Source organism: Genypterus blacodes, unplaced genomic scaffold (genome assembly GCF_046128005.1).
Source record: "Genypterus blacodes isolate CSIRO-AG114 ecotype Tasmania unplaced genomic scaffold, CSIRO-AGI_Gbla_v1 ptg000757l_1, whole genome shotgun sequence".
Lineage (NCBI taxonomy): Eukaryota > Metazoa > Chordata > Actinopteri > Ophidiiformes > Ophidiidae > Genypterus > Genypterus blacodes.
Window position 1 is genome coordinate 1 of NW_027467412.1, and position 20,000 is coordinate 20,000.

The window sequence follows — 20,000 nt, forward strand, 5'->3', positions numbered from 1 at the left end:
TTTATTGTTATTTACAAAGGTAACACAACATTGTAATCATAAACACATGCATGTTTTATATAATAACCACAACTGATACTGACCTGTATTAAACCATTACATATAGATTTTCCCCTGGACCAATCAGAAGCAAGAACAGGGCTTTGAGCTGTAGTTCATGTGAAGGCGACCTTCAGCACCCCCTGCTGGCCAAGGAGCTACAACGGTGAAACTCTGACAGGAGTTTGTGCCACGGATTTCTTACAATAACATTTGGTCGTATAACTGTTGTGACAATAGAATGATACAGGAAATAGACAAAGTTTACATTTACATGACATCATTTACAGAGGCTTTGATCCAAAGTGACTTATGAGAGGAAGATGATGATGAAGATGAAGATGGATTCATCTTGATTGAAGTCACACGTTATGTCATTTGCAGACACACACATGCACACACGCACACGCACACACACATACAATACACACACACACATGCACACACACACACACACATACATACACACACACACACACACACACACACACACACACACACACACATGCACAAAAACACAAACACAAACACACAAACACACAAACACACAAACACACAAACACACACACACTCCCACCCACCCACACACACACCCACACGCTCACATACATGCACTCAAACACAACTCACACACAGCTACACGCACGCGCACACCTGCGCAAACGCTCACAAGCACGCACGCACACTCACACACTCACACACCCACACGCTCACACACACATGCGCACATGCTCACACGCGCACGCACGAGCACACGCTCACACACGCACACACACTCACACGCGCGCACACACATACGCATACGCGCACACGCACACACACACACACACACACACACACACACACACACACACACACAACACACACACACACACACACACACACACACACAGTCTGAAGTACTGAGACCCTGCTTTGATATGAGTCAGCTGATGTCTCCTCACATGTAATCAATGATCCCTGCAGACTCTCCCAGTTGTGGCCGAAGCGTTTTGAGACTAAAAAGATTTCTTTTCACAGATCCATCGCTGCTTTCTGTCACAACTTCCTGTGGTGATGGATGGTGACTCTAAGTAAAAGTATCCACAGTGAGCGTGGACAGGAGGAGGAAGCTTCAACCAGCTGAGAGAGGAACAGGAAGGAGCTGATGGTAAGATGGTGACTGACAGGTTTTGATGATTGATGGTGTTCAGGAATGTTTCTTACCTTGCATCCACTGGAGTTCCATCAACCCACTTCCAGCTTCCATCAGAGACCTCCAGACCGATCCATGAGCCTCTGGTTACACTGGGTGAAAACCACCTGAATGTGCTGACCATGTAAGCCTGAGGATGACAGAGTTATGAGTTATGAGTCATGACAGAGTCTTTTCTTACAGATAGACTGAACATATATCTTCATATTTAGGCTTTGTCTCTCAGGTTTGATGCTTTTCTATGAAACCTCCCATTGGCTGTAAATGTGTTTCCACATGAAGAAGAGCCAAACACACATTAGAGCTCAGCCACTAAAGATCTTTAGGTTTTTAAATGGTGTTCTTACCAGTTCAGCTGCACTTTCTATAACAGCCAGGTCTGAATTCTTCTCTCTGCAGTCCTGTCGAGCTTCTTCCCAGCTTCTATCAAATGCGTCTATAACTCCATAGCAGCTTTTGCTGTTATGAAGCCAACCGTCTGGACAAACTACACACTGTCTCACTAAAGAAGACAATGAAGAACAATCAATAAAGAAGATGACATCATTGTTTGTGATGTTAGTATCATTCATGTGTCTAACTTTACCTTCATTAGTTTTGGGGCAGTAGTCATCAATGGTCTCCTGAGCCACAGTGAAGGTCAGCTCCCTCTTCTCCTCCTGCAGCTTTTCTATTTGCTTGGTGAAGTTGCTGTTGGTTGCTTTCAGCATCTGGTTATCTGCAGACAGATCGGTGTTGTTCTTCTCCAAGACAGCATAGCCTCGAGTCAGATCGGTGTTGTTCTTCTCCAAGACGGAATAGCCTCGAGTCAGATCGGTGTTGTTCTTCTCCAAGACAGCATAGCCTCGAGTCAGATCGGTGTTGTTCTTCTCCAAGACAGCATAGCCTCGAGTCAGATCATCAATCTGGACTTTCTGATTCAAGCCATCGCTCCTCAAACTGTCCATTTGATTTGTTAAGTTCTCATTGGCTGAGTTCAGGTTGTTGATGCTTCCTGTCAGGTTCTGATTGAGCCTCATGAGAGCAGTTTGGTTGTTTCTCAACTCTGTCAGGTCACTTTGAACGTTTGTGTCACCATGAAGAGTCATCACTGTGAAAACAACAGGAGCTCCTTTAGGACACAGTGATGGTGGAAACCCTCTCAGTGTGTTTGACCTGGTCAGAAGCTGCTCCTGCCTCTTCTGCTGCAGGTTAGTTTGACCTCACAAACTCTCTCTGTTCTTTCTACAAACAAACGGATCTGGCAGCTGCAGCCTCTGACCCAGTGAACACACAGCTTGAGTTCAGCTCATTATACTCTTCCTCTTAAAGCAGCAGTGATGAGGCGGCGTGCACACATGGATTACTGTGTGTGTGTGTGTGTGTGTGTGTGTGTGTGTGTGTGTGTGTGTGTGTGTGTGTGTGAACTTACTGTGGACCACCAGCACCGATGACGGCTAGCAGCAGCAGGACACAAAGACTCCCTGCACACCAGGCCAGGATTTGGTAACAACGGCTTTGTCCGGCTGCTTTTCCCTCTGTTGCACAAACAAACCTAGTATGAGATGAAATGTCTGACACGTCTGCAGTTGTGGTTTGTGCTGCATTTGCATAGAGCGCTCCATGTGATGCGTGTCGATTATGGTCCAGATTACCGCCTGTGTCAGTCTTGTTGCTTGTGGTTGGTCGTTGCACTTTCACTTCATCATACACCGTTTCCTCCTGCTTTTTGGCTGAGAAAAGAAGAAGAAGAAGAAAGAGGATCCAGTGGTTAATCTGCTTATCTACTGCTGTTTAAACACTGAACAGTTCATGAATGCAGTAATCCTGCTCTCACTTGGTGATGGCTGATGCCTGCATACCTGCATACAGGCTGAGTCTGAGTGTGTCATGCAGACTGAGGGACCCTAGGGATCCAGATTATTATGAAATCTGCTGGGCGATCATGATCCCTGAGGATGAACCCGTTTCCTTTGGTATTGTTTTTTTCATTAATATGTGCGGACATTCAAGGCCCCGATACCATGACGATGAATAATTCAGACACGATGTCATCACTTTCTCTAGACTGGTGGTTCTCAAACTTTTTACATCAGGTATCACCTCAGAACATTCTTGGCTCTCCAAGTACCTCCACTATGGCCCATGTTAAAATACAGTAGCGTAGGCCGACCCTATTCAGCTGCTATGTAAAATACACACAGGAAGCAAATTAATTTCTCATAAGAATAGTATCTACTTTGACCTTTGTCAGTCACAGACACATTGTACAAATTGGTACTAGAACTCTCTCATATGAACACACACACACAAACACACACACACACACACACACACACACACACACACACACACACACACACACACACACACACACACAGCATGTGAGAACATTAATAACAACTGCATTTCAGTCAAAAAACACAAACAACTGTACTTCAACACACAGCATTTATAACTCTTATAGGCCTGACAGAACAGGGAAGTCCCCCTGTTCATATCTGACAGAAACAAGTCAATTGGCCAAACCTGCATCATCAGCAGTCTCGTCCAGTTCGATGGAATAATAGCAACTACTTTTAATGTGTTCAATCAGTGTCTTCCTAAAGTCATCTGCCACGGCTCGTACTCTCCGTGACAATGTGACATTAGTTCACCAATTGTGTGCAGCTTACCGGCTTTGAGGCTGGCACGATACGAAGTGCTTTAACCCAGTGTTCTTCAACCGGTGTGCCGCGAGAGATCGTCAGGTGTGCCGTGGGAAATTATCCAACTTCCCTTAATTAGTCCGCAAGACAGACCGGCAGATCGCAATTGTCGAAACCCCCCCCCCCCCCAAAACTGCTGCGTTCCACCGCAGCGGAAATTTCGAAAGCGCTGTGTTAACATTAGCACTCAGCTCACAGTCGTCCAGGATGCTTGAAACATCCTCCTCCTTTTACTTCACCTCTGCACGCAGCGCTACTATCAGTAAGGTTAGTAGTGTGCCGTGTGCAAACATTTATGAAAGGCTAAACCTATTTAAGTCGCATTTCAATTATCTCATGGTTCAGATATTTTTTATAGATATTTGATTCCTCCGCACCGTACCACTACAGTGAGCCCGCGTACCGCTGGTGGTACACGTACCACAGTTTGAGAACGGCTGGTCTAGATGATAGGACTTCAGGAACAGAGAACAGTTTGTTGTTGGTTCTATGCAAAGTTCATTCATTCACAGATAACATAACAACATGACCCTTCCTGTGTTGTTCTCTGAACTTCACACTCGTCACCATGGGAACATGGAGGATGAGGACAACGTTTGTGTTTCTAAAAAAGGGAAGCAGCGGAAACGTCTCTTCTTTTGTTGTTCTGAACAAATACATCTCTGTTCTGCATCACCTCACTTTAATGTACCAGTGGACTGGATTCTTCCTCTTCTTCTTCTTCTTCTCCTTCTTCTTCAAACTGACTCTATAGGCCTTTACATTAGAACATCACATGACAGCAAAATGTTTCTGATGGTGATTTTCTGTCTTTTTTTGTTTTTTCACAGCAAAGCAATTTAGGTCCAAAAGTTACACAGCCTAAACCTCTGAGAGGATCACCCACCTGCTGATGCTGATGCTGATGCTGATGCTGCGGGGGGCTTCAGGAATTTCTTGAACTGAACCAAGGCGTAGGTGACGTTGCCCTCTTGCATGGCTGCAGAGTGTGAGTGTGTGTCTGAGTGAGGAAGAGTGGAGGCTTCTCTGTCTGCGCGGCTGCAGCTTTCAACTGGTACTTCTGCTTTTGGTTGAACATATGTGATCATCTCATCTGTGTCACTAAAAGGGAGTGACTTGTGAATGTACATCACACACACACACACACACACACACACACACCACCCATGCCATGACCGTAACAGTGCACAGAGACAGAGGACTCTGAATGCTAATAAGTTTGTTTCGGGCGTTTGTTTGAACACGGCTCAGTTCTGCATCTTGCTATCTGTTGAAGAGTGTTTTATTTGTATTCATTCCATATCTGTGCTTGCTCATTGAGAATTGTCTCTATGTGTAAACTATGATACTAAGAAAGTCAAAACATGGGTCTTCAAAGTCTCATATCATTGTGTATCAGTGGCATAGCAGACAGAAACACACTTAGCTTAATACTTACTTACTCTTCTACATTTAATCAATCTAAAGTGTGGTTGGTAAAGAGGATCTCACAGTAACTAGGCGGCTGTGACCTCGTGAAAAGTACTGTGTGAGTGTAAAGGCCTCAAGTGGGCCTCCAACATAAGAGCCTCACAGAGAAGAGATTCTGGAAAGCACACGTATGTTCAACAGGAAGCTCAATAACAAACTCCAATGAAGGGAAATGTATAAGTGATAAAGGTTACATCGCCAGCAAGAGAGGAAGAAGACCACCGCTGGCAAACCATCCACACATACGGGAAGATGCACCACTTCTATACTATCTGCAATGCACAGGATGTGAGAAGAGGAATCGTGTGGCGAGAGGCGTGGACTCGCCTGTGCACCAATCACAAACCAACACCAACCAAGAACACACACACACATTGAATAGTATATATTGTATGGAAATCCAAGGTTCGGGGCTCATGTTGTGTAAATGTGGACAGATGACTGAGTGAAGTCTGTGGAGCACTGAAGCAGCATGAGACCTCAGCTGAGTCAAATACTCTGTGACACAACTTTAACCTCTACTGCTTCATAAACAGCTTCAGTCTGACCTCTCTCTCTCTCTCTCTCTCTCTCTCTCTCTCTCTCTCTCTCTCTCTCTCTCTCTCTCTCTCTCTCTCTCTCTCTCTCTCTCTCTCTCTACTGGAAGAAGTCCTTGTTGCTGGCCTGAAGAAGAATTTTGAACATGACAGAGAGACAGGGAGAGAGAGACGGGTAGAGAGAGAGAGACAGAGAGACAGAGACAGGGAGAGAGAGAGAGAGAGACAGAAAAGGGGAGACAGAGACGGAGAGGGGAGACAGAGACAGAGAGACAGAGACGGGGAGAGAGCCGGGAGAGAGAGAGAGAGAGAGAGAGAAAGAGAGAGACAGAGAGACGGGGACAGAGACAGAGAGAGACAGACACACACTCAAACTAAACTCAATAAACAGCTGCAGTGTCTGGTGTGTTTGCGTTGTTGTGACCAAACACCAGATGGATGAAAGACAAGAACGATGTGTGCAGGATTATTTATTGTTATTTACAAAGGTAACACAACATTGTAATCATAAACACATGCATGTTTTATATAATAACCACAAACTGATACTGACCCCTAACACTGCTCCACGGGCACTGTATAATGGCTGCCCTGCACCCCTCTGTGATGCATGTGTTTGTGTGTCTGTGATATGAGGGGGTGCAAGATAAATTTCAATTGCATGCGATTTGCTGTGAATTGCATGCAAAATGACGATTAATAAAGTATCTTAAATTTCTTCCACTTTCATACTTGCACAGTATTTTATTGTGTGGGACTAAGATTTACATTTTATCAGCGAGCATAAAGTTCTGGAAACGAGTCAAATCCAGGTAAGGGAGATTTTGTTAGTATTAAGTACAGATGCATGGCTCCCTCACACCAATACACACACATAGCAAACATACACAAAAGCAAAAGTTTGATGACAAAGCTGAAGGGAGAAGTGGTAAAAAGCTAAAATAAAGAAAATGAACTAATTAAGAATCAGTGGAGAAAGTGTCAGTAGATACAGTGTGGGCCTACTGGATGTGTGTGCGTCTGTGTGCGTGTGCGTGTGAGTGTGTAGGGGTGGTTTCCTGCTCATAACGTCAGTGTCGGTCTGTGTAAAAATATGAGTGTATTAAGATGCTACAATTGAAAGAGCACATCACCAAACAAACAAGATGATGATGATGATGAATTCATCTTGATTGGAGTCACACATTATGTCATTTGCAAACAAATACATGCACACACACACGCACAAACACGCACACACACACACACACACACAAAAGCACATACACACACACACATACACACACACACACATACACACACACACACACAAACATACACACATGCACACTCACACGCGCAGGCACAAACACACACACATGCACACACACATGCACACATACACATGCACAAAAACACAAACACGCACACACACATGCACACAAACGCATACACACAAGTACACACACTCACATGTACACACACACACACACACACACACACACACACACACACACACACACACACACACACACACACACACACACACCACACACACACACACACACACACACACACACACACACACACACACACACACTCTACAGAGGCGCACACACACACACACACACACACACACTCTACAGAGGCTCACACACACACACACTCACACACACACACACAGACTCTACAGAGGCTCACACACACACACACTCACACACACACACACACACACACACACACACACACACACACACACACACACACACACACACACACACACACAGAGGCTCACACACACACAGAGGCTCACACACACACACACAGACTCTACAGAGGCTCACACACACACTCTCCCTCTCCTCCTCTGTGTGTCCCTCAGGTCTCCGCTCTGTCTTCTCTGAGCTCAGCCGTGTCTCCACAGAGCAGCAGGTGTCGCTCTCTGAGCTCTTTAACAGAGTTTCCTTCCTGCAGAGTTTCCTGCTGACAGAGGCTCACAGTCTGAGCTCCTGCCTCTACAACGCTGCTGCTCTGTGCTCCTCCTTCCTCCTCACCGCCACGCCACGCTCCTCCCCCGCCAGGTAGCTCCTCCCCCTCCTCCTCCTGCACTCAAGCTCCACCTCCTGGCTCAGGATGGGGAGGAGGAGCTGTCAGCCACATAACACCTGTGTGTGTGTGTGTGTGTTGTGTGTGTGTGTGTGTGTGTGTGTGTGTGTGTGTGTGTGTGTGTGTGTGTGTGTGTGTGTGTGTGTGTGTGTGTGTGTGTGTGTGTGTGTGTGTGTGTGTGTAGGTTGCTCTTAATGGCTCTGGTGTGTCTAAACTTCTACCTGGAGAGGAAGATTCACCAGTATGTGATGAACTCTGACTGTCCTGAACACAAACACATGGTGAGAGAGAGAGAGAGAGAGAGAGAGAGAGAGAGAGAGAGAGAGAGAGAGAGAGAGAGAGAGAGAGAGAGAGAGAGAGAGAGAGAGAGAGAGAGAGAGAGAGAGAGAGAGAGAGAGAGAGAGAGAGAGAGAGAGAGAGAGAGAGAGAGAGAGAGAGAGAGAGAGAGAGAGAGAGAGAGAGAGAGAGAGAGAGAGAGAGAGAGAGAGAGAGAGAGAGAGAGAGAGAGAGAGAGAGAGAGAGAGAGAGAGAGAGAGAGAGAGAGAGACTTGGTGTTTCTGCCTCTTAACATTTTTATGATCTGGTCTGTTTATCATCTTATATGTGTGTGTGTGTGTGTAGGAGCTTGTCAGTGTGTATGTGAGCGTGTTGCGGCAGGTCATGGTGTGTGTTGCGCTGTGTGTCGTGGTGTGTGTGTGTGTTCGGTACAGAGACCCGGTCCAGCAGAGTCTGGAGGTTCTGCAGCAGCTCAGAGAGACACAGAGCCGCCTGCAGGAGGCGCTGCTGCACGCAGGTACAGACCACAACACCTCAGAGGCCTGTCACTCATCACTCATACTCACACTGTCTGTCTGTCTCTCTGCCTGCCTGTCTGTCTCCAGAGGGCCTGGGGGAGCAGAGGAGGACCCTGGAGGATCCGGTCTGTGTGACGGTGAGCTGAGATCCACTTTACTTTATCACCATGGAGACATTGAAGGGTTTTAGGGATTCAAACTACCAACTCTCCTCTCACTACAGAGGGAGAGAAAGAGCAGAGAGGAGGAGCAGCTGAGGAGGAGGAGGAGGAGAGAAGAGGGGAGAAGAGGGAAGCAGGAGGAGGAAGAGGAGGAGTGGACCTATAACACAGCCACAGACAGCTCAGCCCTGTCTCACCACCCTCATGTGGGTCAGTCCTGTCTCACTGCTCCGTGTCCCCAGAATGTCCCTGTGAGTCCAGGGAGGCGTCCACGTCGCTCCTCTTCATCCAGACTCCCCCCTGCCTCCTCTTCCTCTCCTCTGGTGTACAGCATCCTGGTGGAGGACAAAAAGGTGTGTGTGTGTGTGTGTGTGTGTGTGTGTGTGTGTGTGTGTGTGTGTGTGTGTGTGTGTGTGTGTGTGTGTGTGTGTTGTGTGTGTGTGTGTGTGTGTGTGTGTGTGTGTGTGTGTGTGTGTGTGTGTGTGTGTGTGTGTGTGTGTGTGTGTGTGTGTGTGTGTGTGTGTGTGTGTGTGTGTGTGTGTGTGTGTGTGTGTGTGTGTGTGTGTGGTAAGCTCAGCTCTGACCTTTGTTATCTGGTTCTGTGAGCATCATCTTCATGCTCTTCCTCCTCCTCCAGCCTGCCTACAGCCTGAGGAGCAGAAGAAGATCAGAGAAATAAAGTTTTATGTTACAAACATGTTTTTATTTATGAGTGATTGATCTGAATAAAGCTTAAGATTTAAACCTGAATGTAACTTCCTGTTCTCCTTGTGTCCTGCTGTCATGGAAACACAAAGCTGCAGCACTGCTTCCTGTCCACTAGGGGGCGCGTTACGTCACTTTATAGTTCTGAGTTCATAGAGGAAAACAAATCTGCCACAATAAGAGTTCAAGTCATAAAGAGGAGCTGCTTAGACTCAAACATGCAAAGACTCTTTAGCTTTAACTTACTTTATGTTTCACAAACTGCTGTCAGTCTCTCTGTCTCTCTCTCTCTCTCTCTCTGTCTCTGTCTCTGTCTCTCTCTCTATGTCTCTCTCTGTGTGTCTCTCTTTCTGTGTGTGTCTCTCTCTCTCTGACTCCCTCTCTGTCTTTCTCTGTCTCTGTCTCTGTCTCTCTGTCTCTCTGTCTCTCTCTCTCTCTCTCTCTGTCTCTGTCTCTCTCTCTGACTCTCTGTCTCTCTCTCTCTGTGTCTCTGTGTGTGTGTCTCTCTTTCTGTGTGTCTCTCTCTCTCTCTGACTCCCTCTCTCTGTCTCTCTCTCTCTGTGTCTCTGTGTGTGTGTCTCTCTTTCTGTGTGTCTCTCTCTCTGACTCCCTCTCTCTGTCTTTCTCTCTCTCTCTCTCTCTCCCTGTCTCTGTCTCTGTCTCTCTCTCTCTGTCTCTCTCTCTCTCTCTCTCTCTCTCTTTCTCTCACTCTTTTTTCCGACTCCATTTCCTGGAAAGAAAGCAGGAAAATAAAAACTTCAGGAATTTTCTGTCGGTTTTTCTTTTGCTTCAAATTTCAGCCTCAGAAAAGAAAAAAGAGGCAGAGAAAATGAGAAACAGACGACAGGAGGAAGGCCCCCCCTTCCTCCTGTCGTCTGGGGGTTGCTGGAGGTTTCAGATGTCTGGATGAAGGAGGAGGAGCTGTGGTGTTGATCTGCAGCTCAGATCAGTTTTTCACACAAAGCCTGAAGCTTCCAGCCAAAAGACAGAGTGACCGAAGGAAAGAGAGAGAGAGAGAGAGAGAGAGTGAGAGTCTTCAATTGGAGGAGGAGGAACAGGAGGAGTGAGAAGTGGAGGAGAAACCAGAGCGTTTGGAGCTTGAAGGGGGAAAGCTGAGTTAGCATATTTTGGACTAAAGCTTCAGGAGGAATGCAGAGAGGAAGAGGAAGTTAGAAGGAAACCTGGAGACGAGAAGATATTCATCCGTTTGTGGAAAGTAACTTTTAATTTTCTGACTCCAACTATTACCCGTCAGCAGGAAATGAAGAACAGCTGTCCAGCCAGCAGCTCAGGAGTGCTCAGATAAGAGGACTCCTCTGGTTCCTCACACCTTCAGCTGGTGTTTGGATCGATTCCCCTCTTTGCCATGCTGGGGTCGGTGGAGATGGAGCTCCGTTTGAAAGATCTGTGTCTTTAGAGACAAAGAGAAAGAAGGAAGGATGGGAGAGAGAGAGGGAGGGTGACGGAGAGGAAGATGTGGGACGGATTTGAACCGGCGACCTGCTGGCAGATGATTTCTCTGTGGTCTCTTTTTTCTTCCTCTGCTCACACAGGAGCTGTGCGATGAGGAGATGTGACCTCAGCCGGGGTTCAAACGGGGACGAGCGGGACTCAAACTCGGCTCACGGCCTCTCAGGTCTCAGAAGCACGTTAGCTTGTTCCTGTCTGTGATGATCTAGCTGCTTACTTCTCCTCCACATGGATCCAGCATAAAGTCCAAGGAGGAGCTGCTTCATTTTCAAAAGCATCCTGAGAACATAAAGATCCAGATGTTGATACAGATGAACGTTTGAACACTTCACCTCTTCAGTTCTCTTCAGCAGATGTGTCTCCAGATTGACTTCCTGTCCCACAGCCAGACCCTCGTATGGGTAAAGGTTTCGCTCTCTGCAGGTTCACATTGAACTGAGTACTCGATGCTTGACCTTTGGCCTTTGCCCTCATACTGGCACAGACGCAGCTTGATCTCCTCACCTACAGACTGAGCCTTGTGCGGGTGCAGCCTGACCTCCACTCCGGTCCACGTGGGGGTCGGCATGCAGCTGAATCGGCCTCGCAGCGCTCTGCTCGGGTTCGGTGTTCCTCCTCTTCCTCCCGTTCCTCCTCTTCCATCTCCCTCCTTCTCCAGTCAGTTCGGAACCATGAGGTTCTCCTACCATCTGAGCCCCGCTGGGACGGCGCCAGGGCAGCAGACGAGCAGCGGCGCCCCCCACAGGACAGGTCAGTGTGCGTAAGAGTATGAGTAAGAGCTGAAGGGTTTGTGTACCTGAGCCAGGAGAGACCACATGTTGGTTGCGATTCAGGTCTGGAATTTTCTGGCAGGTTCTCCAACATTGTCAGATCCATTTGATCAGAAACCAGCAGAGAGATCTGAATTCAGACTCAGACTCAGACTCAGACTCAGACTCAGACTCAGTCTCAGTATATCAGTACAGATGTTCACTCAGTATGGATCTGACTGTATCTCCCTCTGTCTCTGTCTCTCTCTCACATCACATGATACATCCAAGTTTAGCAGTATGTGTGTGTGTGTGTGTGTGTGTGTGTGTGTGATGAAGATGGAAACATGTTATGAATTCCATCTCTCGGAAAATTTTGGACTATAGGAATTTTAGAAAACCGAGGGAGAGGACGACTGTGGTTTTCTGTCCTGGAATGGAAGAGGAAGAGGAAGAGGAGTCAGAGGCTTCTTACCTGTGTGTGTGTGTGTGAGTGTGTGTGTGTGTGTGTGTGTGTGTGTGTGTGTGTCATTGTACTTCCTGTTCCAGCAGAAAAACAGAAACATGAAAAGAATGAAAATATGAGTTGACCTGCATGAAGCTGCTTCCTCATCTTCATCATCACTCCTTCGTCTTCTCACTCTCCTTTACAGACTTTAACTCATCAGATCTTCAATCATTCCTTTGTGCTCCACAATCAACCATCCAACATGAACACCTGAGTTTAAATCCAGACTTTCTTCCTAAAGTTAGAGCGACTGAGCAAAGAGCACAGATGAGATGATGGTGTGACTTTAGTTTGGTTCTGGTTTGGTTCTGGTTTGGTTCTAGGTCATTTATGTTTTAACTCTTTAAAGTAACAGATAAATAAGAGTGAAGGGTAAAGTGAGACGGACTGTCACTGTCACTGTCAGTCACTGACCCTCTGACCTCTGACTGCTGTAAGTGTGTGTGACATTACACCCCCCCCCCCCCCGCCCCCCGGCCTCCCAGCATGCCGTGCAGGACATGTAGAGGCAGATAGGAGCAGATATGAATGAGAGCCGCTGCTTAAATATAGACCAGAGATTCAGCTGCTGCACAGGAATGATGTGTGTGTGTGTGTGTGTGTGTGTGTGTGTGTGTGTGTGTGTGTGTGTGTGTGTGTGGGTGTGTGTGGGTGTGTGTGTGTGGGTGTGTGTGTGTGGGTGTGTGTGTGGGTGTGTGTGTGTGGGTGTGTGTGTGGGTGGGAAACGGGGAAACCAGCACAAACTTCACTTTAGGTTACAGGAATTATTTGTTCTTTTTCTCCATGAGATGTTGATGAGAAGAAGAGGAAATGAGAAATTGAGAAAACACACAATGACACACACACACACACACATCCAACGCATCCTGCACTGAAGCTCTTATCATGAAACATAACCAACAACAACAAACACACCTCAGCCATGTTCTGCCTTACACGCGTGTTAGTGCAGGCCAGCTGTGAGATGAATCAATGTCGTGGAGGATGGACGGGCGAGCCTCTCTCTCTTGAGGTCACTGGGTCACTGCACTGTTGTTGTGGAGGAAGGGAGCTGTGTGTGTGTGTGTGTGTGTTCTGTGAGGTCAGAGGTCAGGGTGTGGTCTCACCTCTTCCTCCACGCTCCTGCTGAGGATGACAGGGGTGCGTTTGTTTTTGCAACCCTCAGATGTGGGGAAGAATTGGGTGTGTTGAGTTACGTCTGATGCAGGAGGGGGCGGAGCCTGAGCCTGAGCTCATGCTGGCAGTCAGCACTCATATAATACATGTTGACAGAGAGGAGACGTCTGAGAGAAGAGTGTGTGTGTGTGTGTGTGTGTGTGACCCTGAAGCAGGCTCACTTCCCTGGGTGTGTTTGATTTGTCCACCCTGGCTCCTGGAGCTCAGCAGCTCCTTACAGTGGTGATGTGGCTCTGACACACAGGGGGGTGGAGCTAGATGGGTTTAAGCTGTCCGTCACAGCTGAAGTCAACAGGGTGCGCTTGATTGCAGTGAGCTCGAAATGTGTTTAAAAAATATGTGACTCTTTAAATGAGATATAAGATAAATAGAAATAAATAAAAATGTATGGACAATGCAGCTGTCCAAGTGTGTGTGTGTGTGTGAGTGTGTGTGTGGCAGATGGTTGGGGGATGTTTGTGTGTGTTTGTGTGTGTGTGTGTGTGTGTGTGTCCATGTACACACAGATTAAAGCTCATATATGTGTTGTGGGTTGAGCTCCACAGAGCCTCTGAGTGGGCGGGGCCTTGGTGGGCGGAGCTTCAGGCTGCGTGTTAAAGGTGAGCTGTGTCTTTCTGACTGAAGCTCACAGCCGTTTACTAAAGAAATAAATCATTTCACACATTGTAACTCTATGGTCGCCTAGCAACAGTGCTGCTCGGCTGCTGCTTGCTGCAAAGAAGCAAAACAAAGAGGCCACTTTAATTACCTGACACACCTTCTGGTCGGTACCTGAGACAGTACCACTGTCTGTCTGTCTGTCTGTCTGTCTGTCTGTCTGTCTGTACTCTGTGTATAAACATGAAGTGAAGCTCAGAGGGAGGAGGAGCTACATGTGCATGGTCAGTAGCTCCTCCCCCTACAGGCTGCATCTCCACCTGCTAGAGCTGAACTCAGACACATCAGGTGTTGTCAAGGAAACCAAAATGGAGATAAATACAGAGAGAGTGAAAGAGTAAAATGATCACTCTTCTGCTCTCCCTCTCTCTCTGTCTGTCTCTCTGTCTCTCTCTCTCTCTCTCTCTCTCTCTGTCTCTGTCTCTGTCTCTCTCTCTCTCTCTGTCTCTCTCTGTCTCTCTCTCTCTCTCTCTCTCTGTCTGTCTGTCTGTCTCTCTCTCTCTCTCTCACTCCGTCTCCCCCCCTCTCTGGCTCACCCCGCCCGCCGCTCACACAGCGGGCAACCCTCTAAAGCAGACCAAGCACGTTTAACCTACATATTCCTCCTGAAACCAGCAGCCTCTCTCTCTCCCTCTCTCTCTCTCTCTCTCTCTCTCTCTCTCTCTCTCTTCGGTCGGAACCGTTCCGTTCCGGGCCGCTGTGTGTGTGTGTGTGTGTGTGTGTGTGTTTCGGTGCTGTGGACCGGGAGAGCCGCTCTCTCTCCCGCACCAACGTCTCTTTAATGACCGGATTGGTGTTTTGCTGCGCGATGTACATGGACAGAAGCAGCGTGACGCGGGGTGAGTGATCCACGCACCGCGCCGCACCGCGCCGCACATCTGCACCGCAGCCTCACCGCAGCGTCCGTGCAACCGGATGATGCACGCGCGTCACGCTTATTCATATTTATAACAGAGAAATAATCACTGTAACTATGATGATGATGATGATGATGAGGAGGAAGAGGAAGAGGATGAGGATGAGGATGAGGATGAGGATGGTGTGTGTGTGTGTGTGTGGGTTGGGGGGGGGGGTTATGCGCGCACTCCGGCGCGCATGCCCGCGCACACACTGACCGACATCTCTGCAGTGAATGTAGGCTACATGACCGCATGGAGACTGCGTCTGACAGATGTGTGTGTGTGTGTGTGTGTGTCTGTCTCTCTCTCTGTCTCTGTCTCTGTCTCTGTCTCGCTCTGTCTCTCTGTCTCTCTCTCTCTCTCCCTCTCTCCCTCTCTGTCTCTCTCAATCAACTGCCTGTCTGTCTGTCTGTCTGTCTTCCTTCCCTGCTGCACACACACACATAACCACCCCCCCCCACACACACACACATTCACACACACACAGAAGAACAAATGAAGTGTTAGGTGTGTTAAATGTGTGTGTGATGTAAATGGAGCACAGCTGATGGGATATAGGTGAGGGGGCGTGGTCAAATGTCTCTGTCACTCATGAACCTGTGAGTGATCAGCTGTCACTCATCAGAGCAGAGTCAAGTGTGTGTGTGTGTGTGTGTGTGTGCAGCTTGCTGCATCAATGCTGAGACTGAAGCAGCAGTGTCGCTCTGTGCAGCTCCTCTATGCTGCTCTGTTAGGAGGATCTGCTGCCGGCTGCTCTGACATGTTGCCTGCTACATATATCACAGTGTGTGTGTGTGTGTGTGTGTGAGCAGAGGGGGAGGGGTGTAGGTTAAGCGTTCTCATGGGGCGACGCTCTACAATGGAGACATGGACGTGTGTGTGTGTGTGTGTGTGTGTGTCTGCATCGATATGTCCATTAATTAGACTGAGCCTGAACCTGGAACCTTTCAGTGGAAGCTGAATGTAAACATGTGTGTTTGTGTGTGTGTGTGATGACTGCATGCTGCTCTCTCTCTCTCTGTCTCTCTCCCTCTCTCTCTCTCTCTCTCTCTCTCTCTCTCCTCTCTCTGTCTCTTTCTCTCTCTATCTCTCTCCCTCTCTCTCTCTCTCTCCTCTCTCTGTCTCTTTCTCTCTCTATCTCTCCCTCTCTCTCTCTCTCTCTCTCTCTCTGTTGGGTGGATGTTTGCATGTTTTAGCTGGAAGCACATGTTGGTGTGTGTGTGTGTGTGTGTGTGTGTGTGTGTGTGCGCGTGTGTGTGTGTGTGTGTGTGTGTGTGCTCTCTGCAGCATCTGTCTCCATGTTTCCCTTCACTCCTGCTGTCTGAATCCTCACCTGCAGTCAGACCTCCAGGTTCTGTTTGGACCGTCATCTAAGCCCAGATCACACGCGTGTGCAACATGGTGCCAATACACTGCGTCTTCACTTTAACATGTAACACAGGCTTACATGTTTAAAGACATTGTTGAGCTGATTGATCATAGTTATTGATGATTGGATGTATAAACATGATGGTCTCATGTTCCAGCACATAGAGATCATACATGAGAAATGTGTGTGAAGCCTGAGGACACGCGTGTTTCACAGATGTGAACATGATGCAGGAGGTCATGGGAAAGCATCAACAGGCTAAGCAGATGGTGTGTGTGTGAGTGTGTGTGTGTTTATGGAGGTCTATTGATAGCAGCAGGAAGTGTGCAGCCCTCTGATTGGAAGCACAGACAGGAAGTGGTTAATGCAGTTTAAATTCTTCAGTGTGATTTCAGTGTTTACATATTGATTATTGATTGACCACATGAGACTTTGTAACATGTGACATGTATGAAGAGCAACATGACGTGGGAATAAAACTGAGTTAAAGAGTTTAAGTCCTCAACCGAAACCAGAACCAGAACCCCTATGATTGATCCTGACAGCCAATCAGCACCCAGGAAATAACCAAACAACCAAAACACACCACACAGCTTCTCCTCTCTCTCTCTCTCTCTCTCTCTCTCTCTCCCTCTCTCTCTCCCTCTCTCTCTCTCTCTCTCTCTCCCTCTCTCTCTCTCTCTCCCTCTCTCCCTCTCTCTCTCTCTCTCTCTCTCCCTCTCTCCCTCTCTCTCTCAGGTGTCCCCTCTGGCTGCACCTTAAACCAGAGGGACCATCTCAGGTGTTCCGCCTCTCATTACCAATCAAATGTTAGAAGAAGAACTAATGTTCTGGGGGAGGCAGTGGCTCAGTGGGTAGAGCTTCCGCTTTGGAACCGGAGGGTCGCCCGTTTGAGCCCCTGCCGAGGTGCCCCTGAGCAAGGCACCGAAACCTTAATCGCTCCCCCCTCTGCGAAGGGTGGTGATGTAATGTAAGTCGCTTTGGAAAAAAGCGTCTGCTGAATGATCGTAATGTAATGTAATGTAATGTAATGTAATGTAATGTAATGTAATGTAATGTAATGTAATGTAATGTAGTGTAATGTAATGTTGTAAAGGTTGTGAGACTCAGACAGGTCCAGGCCCTGAGGACACAGGTCTTCATGTTCACAGTCCCTGGAGGTCTCATTCAGGGTGAAACACACAGAGGGGTGTGTCTGAGGCCTTACTGGTGCCCGGTCTACCTGGGGGGTCTGCAGTGGGGGAAGGATAGGATGAAGGTGTTGGGGGTTATGAGGAGGAACATTGTGAGGGATTAGAGGAGAAGGTGTGTGTAAGGTTGTCTCAGTGGAAATGGTTGCTGCCCCAGCCTTCCTATAGGGGGCGTGTTCTGGTAGCTAATAGCCTGGTTGCCTCGACGCTGTGGCTGTAGGTTGACTGTTCTTCCTCCACCGAGGGGACCAATAGAAGGGTCAGCATATCTGAATCAAGAGGGAGGAGGACAAGGTCTAACTAACACCAGGTCCAGGATGCTCCTGTGTAGAGCTGGTAGGGGGCGGGGCTTTGACTGAGGGTCTGATTGAGGGTTGGGAGAAGAAACAAATGCTTTGGCTTAGGAAGTAAAGAAGCACAAGAGCCTGTAAAGCAAAACAAAGGGTTTTTAATAATCTCTCTCTCTCTCTCTCTCTCTGTGTGTGTGTGTGTGTGTGTGTGAGTGTGTGAGAGCTGGTTTGTACATGTATATGAGGCCACGCCCACAAAATCTTAGCATGTATTTGGTGATAGAGACTTTGATGTCATAAAAGGTCAACCTTGACTTCCTGTCACTGTCCCCGCCCCCTCAGGCCCCTCCTCCTCCTCCAGTCCCAGCTTGCAGACAAAGAGCCTCTCTCTGGAGCCGCCCTGCTCTCCATGCAGCCACCAGGGGGCGCTGATGGACGCTGACATTCCTGAGCAGCTGGGCTCGGACCCGTGCCCCAGCTCTCTGGAAGAGGGGGCGGGGCATTTTGAGCCCCACCCTCTGGAAACGCAGGAGCGGCGTTGCTCAGTTAACGAAACAGGACCACCGGAGCTTCCTGCTGCTACAATAATGCCACCGAGCAAGAGCAGGCCGCCGCTACCTGGACCCAAACCTCAGGGTAACAGAGTTCAACCAAGGCCTCTTATTCTGTGACTCAGATAAAAGCTATTCTGAAGCTATTCTTCTAATGTGGAAACAAGGAAACGTCACAGCACAGTGGCTAGGCTAGCACAGAGTTTTGACAGAAGCTAGTAATTAGAAATCAATAAATGCAAAAATGATGTATTGTGTGAAATGATTGATCTCTTTATCCATTACTATAACATTGACGTCTCTAATCAACATGTTATCCCCCAAGTCCCCCCGAAGCCCCCCCACCTCCAGCAGCAGGCAGGTGTGTCAAGGCCACGCCCCCGAGCTCCAGAGAAGCCCCTCCCACCCCCACCGCCCTGCCGACCCCTCCCAGCAGACCCCCGAGGAGGGCGGACTCCACCCAGCAACCTGCCGTGCTGCGCTGACGGGACTTCCTCCCCCACCTGTGTGATGTCACTCATTGAGAAGTTTGAGCGGTGAGTTCTGATTGGTCAGAGGAAATAATGACGCTCCTGCTTTTATAAATGAATCCTGTTTGTTTGTGCAGCGAGCAAATCATCGTGGTTCCTGACATCACAGGGGCGGCGCTGTGCTCAGCCACGCCCCCTCGTCTCCCCGACGCCACATCCTCCTCCTGCTCCCGACCTTCATCACCGCCAAAACCGCCATCGGTACCATCATCGCCACCCTCGACTCCACCTATCAACGCTGGGGAGGCTGCTGGCATCACAAAGGGAGGTGATGATGAGGAAGAGCCCACAGAGGAAGGACAGGGCCGTCTGCATAGTGACAATGGTGATGATGATGATGATGATGATGAGGAGGAGGAGCTGGTGGCGGCGTGTCAGGATGATCTTCAGCAGAAGCGTCTCTCCATGGAGTCGGGCTACAGCGCCTCAGAGAAACACCTGGATGAGGACGCGGTTGCCGTAGAGACAGAGCAACATTCAGAGCAGCACCTGCAGCTGCTTGACAGCCAATCAGAGCTCCCCTCCGAGCGTCTGTCCCTCCCCTCCTCACAGACGGACGGAAAGCTGGCCAATAGGGACAGCGGCATCGACAGCATCAGCTCGCCGTCGCACAGCGAGGAGCTCTGCTTTGTGGGAGTGGACGACGGGGGTGTGGCTTACCCGTGTAGCCCCGCTCTGTTGCCCCGCCTCTCCAGCTCCTCCTCCTATGCCGGGGAGGGGGAGGAGGAGGAGGCAAGGGGGAGGGCGAGGAGAAGGAGGAGGGAGCTTTCTGAGGAGGGAGACAGCGACCTGGACGAGGAAGAGGAGGACACGGAGCTGATGGTGGTCCTGCCCCCGGTCAAGACAGACAGACAGGACTCTGCTGAGGTGAGACAGGCAGCCAGACAGACAGATATGTCTTCTTCTTCATCTCAGCCACCCTCAGACTCATTTCAATGG

General features: G+C 48.6%; 3 protein-coding genes and 1 long non-coding RNA gene across 5 annotated transcripts in view; 2 read left to right on the plus strand and 2 right to left on the minus strand.

The window, feature by feature from the left end:
* Positions 1-422: 422 nt before the first annotated feature.
* On the minus strand, positions 423-2,307 carry LOC142990796 (killer cell lectin-like receptor subfamily B member 1C). Of its 2 annotated transcripts, none has more exons than XM_076140668.1 (4): positions 1,821-2,307; positions 1,582-1,736; positions 1,246-1,364; positions 423-1,106 (listed from the first exon to the last, which is right to left on the minus strand). In XM_076140668.1, exons 1-4 carry the CDS (start codon positions 2,251-2,253, stop codon positions 980-982), a joined length of 834 nt encoding a protein of 277 aa, XP_075996783.1. In that variant the 5' UTR covers positions 2,254-2,307; the 3' UTR covers positions 423-979. The 2 variants fall into 2 exon arrangements, with proteins under 2 accessions (XP_075996783.1, XP_075996784.1); XM_076140669.1 differs by having other exon boundaries at positions 423-1,161.
* A 400-nt stretch (positions 2,308-2,707) lies between these two features.
* Positions 2,708-5,013, minus strand: LOC142990797 (uncharacterized). Its single transcript, XR_012960830.1, has 4 exons — positions 4,808-5,013; positions 3,889-3,991; positions 2,869-2,946; positions 2,708-2,751 (listed from the first exon to the last, which is right to left on the minus strand). It is a non-coding gene; the product is annotated as an uncharacterized LOC142990797 (long non-coding RNA).
* Positions 5,014-7,695: 2,682 nt separating this feature from the next.
* On the plus strand, positions 7,696-9,646 carry LOC142990798 (uncharacterized). The gene is made up of 6 exons (XM_076140670.1): positions 7,696-7,987; positions 8,197-8,293; positions 8,634-8,805; positions 8,894-8,943; positions 9,030-9,320; positions 9,605-9,646. The coding sequence occupies exons 2-6, from the start codon at positions 8,207-8,209 to the stop codon at positions 9,644-9,646; spliced, it is 642 nt and encodes a 213-aa protein (XP_075996785.1). The 5' UTR covers positions 7,696-7,987; positions 8,197-8,206.
* Positions 9,647-10,651: 1,005 nt separating this feature from the next.
* The window catches only part of fgd1 (FYVE, RhoGEF and PH domain containing 1), a 17,336-nt gene continuing 7,987 nt past the window's right edge, over positions 10,652-20,000 (plus strand). The window contains exons 1-4 of the mRNA XM_076140666.1: positions 10,652-11,892; positions 18,323-18,616; positions 18,857-19,067; positions 19,139-19,928. Of these exons, the coding sequence (XP_075996781.1) occupies positions 11,709-11,892; positions 18,323-18,616; positions 18,857-19,067; positions 19,139-19,928 (1,479 nt within the window). The 5' untranslated portion in view covers positions 10,652-11,708. The remainder of the gene's footprint in view (positions 11,893-18,322; positions 18,617-18,856; positions 19,068-19,138; positions 19,929-20,000) is intronic.

Bases quoted from the DNA above. Each gene is read 5' to 3' on its own strand.
- LOC142990796 (XM_076140668.1), bottom strand. From the start codon at position 2,253: ATGAGGCTCAATCAGAACCTGACAGGAAGCATCAACAACCTGAACTCA. The intron at 1,365-1,581 runs GTAAGAACACCA...TGTCATCCTCAG, and splicing joins TAGAAAGTGCAGCTGAACTG to GCTTACATGGTCAGCACATT. The intron at 1,107-1,245 runs GTAAGAAACATT...TTTTACTTAGAG, and splicing joins GGAACTCCAGTGGATGCAAG to TCACCATCCATCACCACAGG.
- LOC142990798 (XM_076140670.1), top strand. From the start codon at position 8,207: ATGGCTCTGGTGTGTCTAAACTTCTACCTGGAGAGGAAGATTCACCAG. The intron at 8,806-8,893 runs GTACAGACCACA...GTCTGTCTCCAG, and splicing joins GGAGGCGCTGCTGCACGCAG to AGGGCCTGGGGGAGCAGAGG. The intron at 8,944-9,029 runs GTGAGCTGAGAT...CTCTCACTACAG, and splicing joins AGGATCCGGTCTGTGTGACG to AGGGAGAGAAAGAGCAGAGA.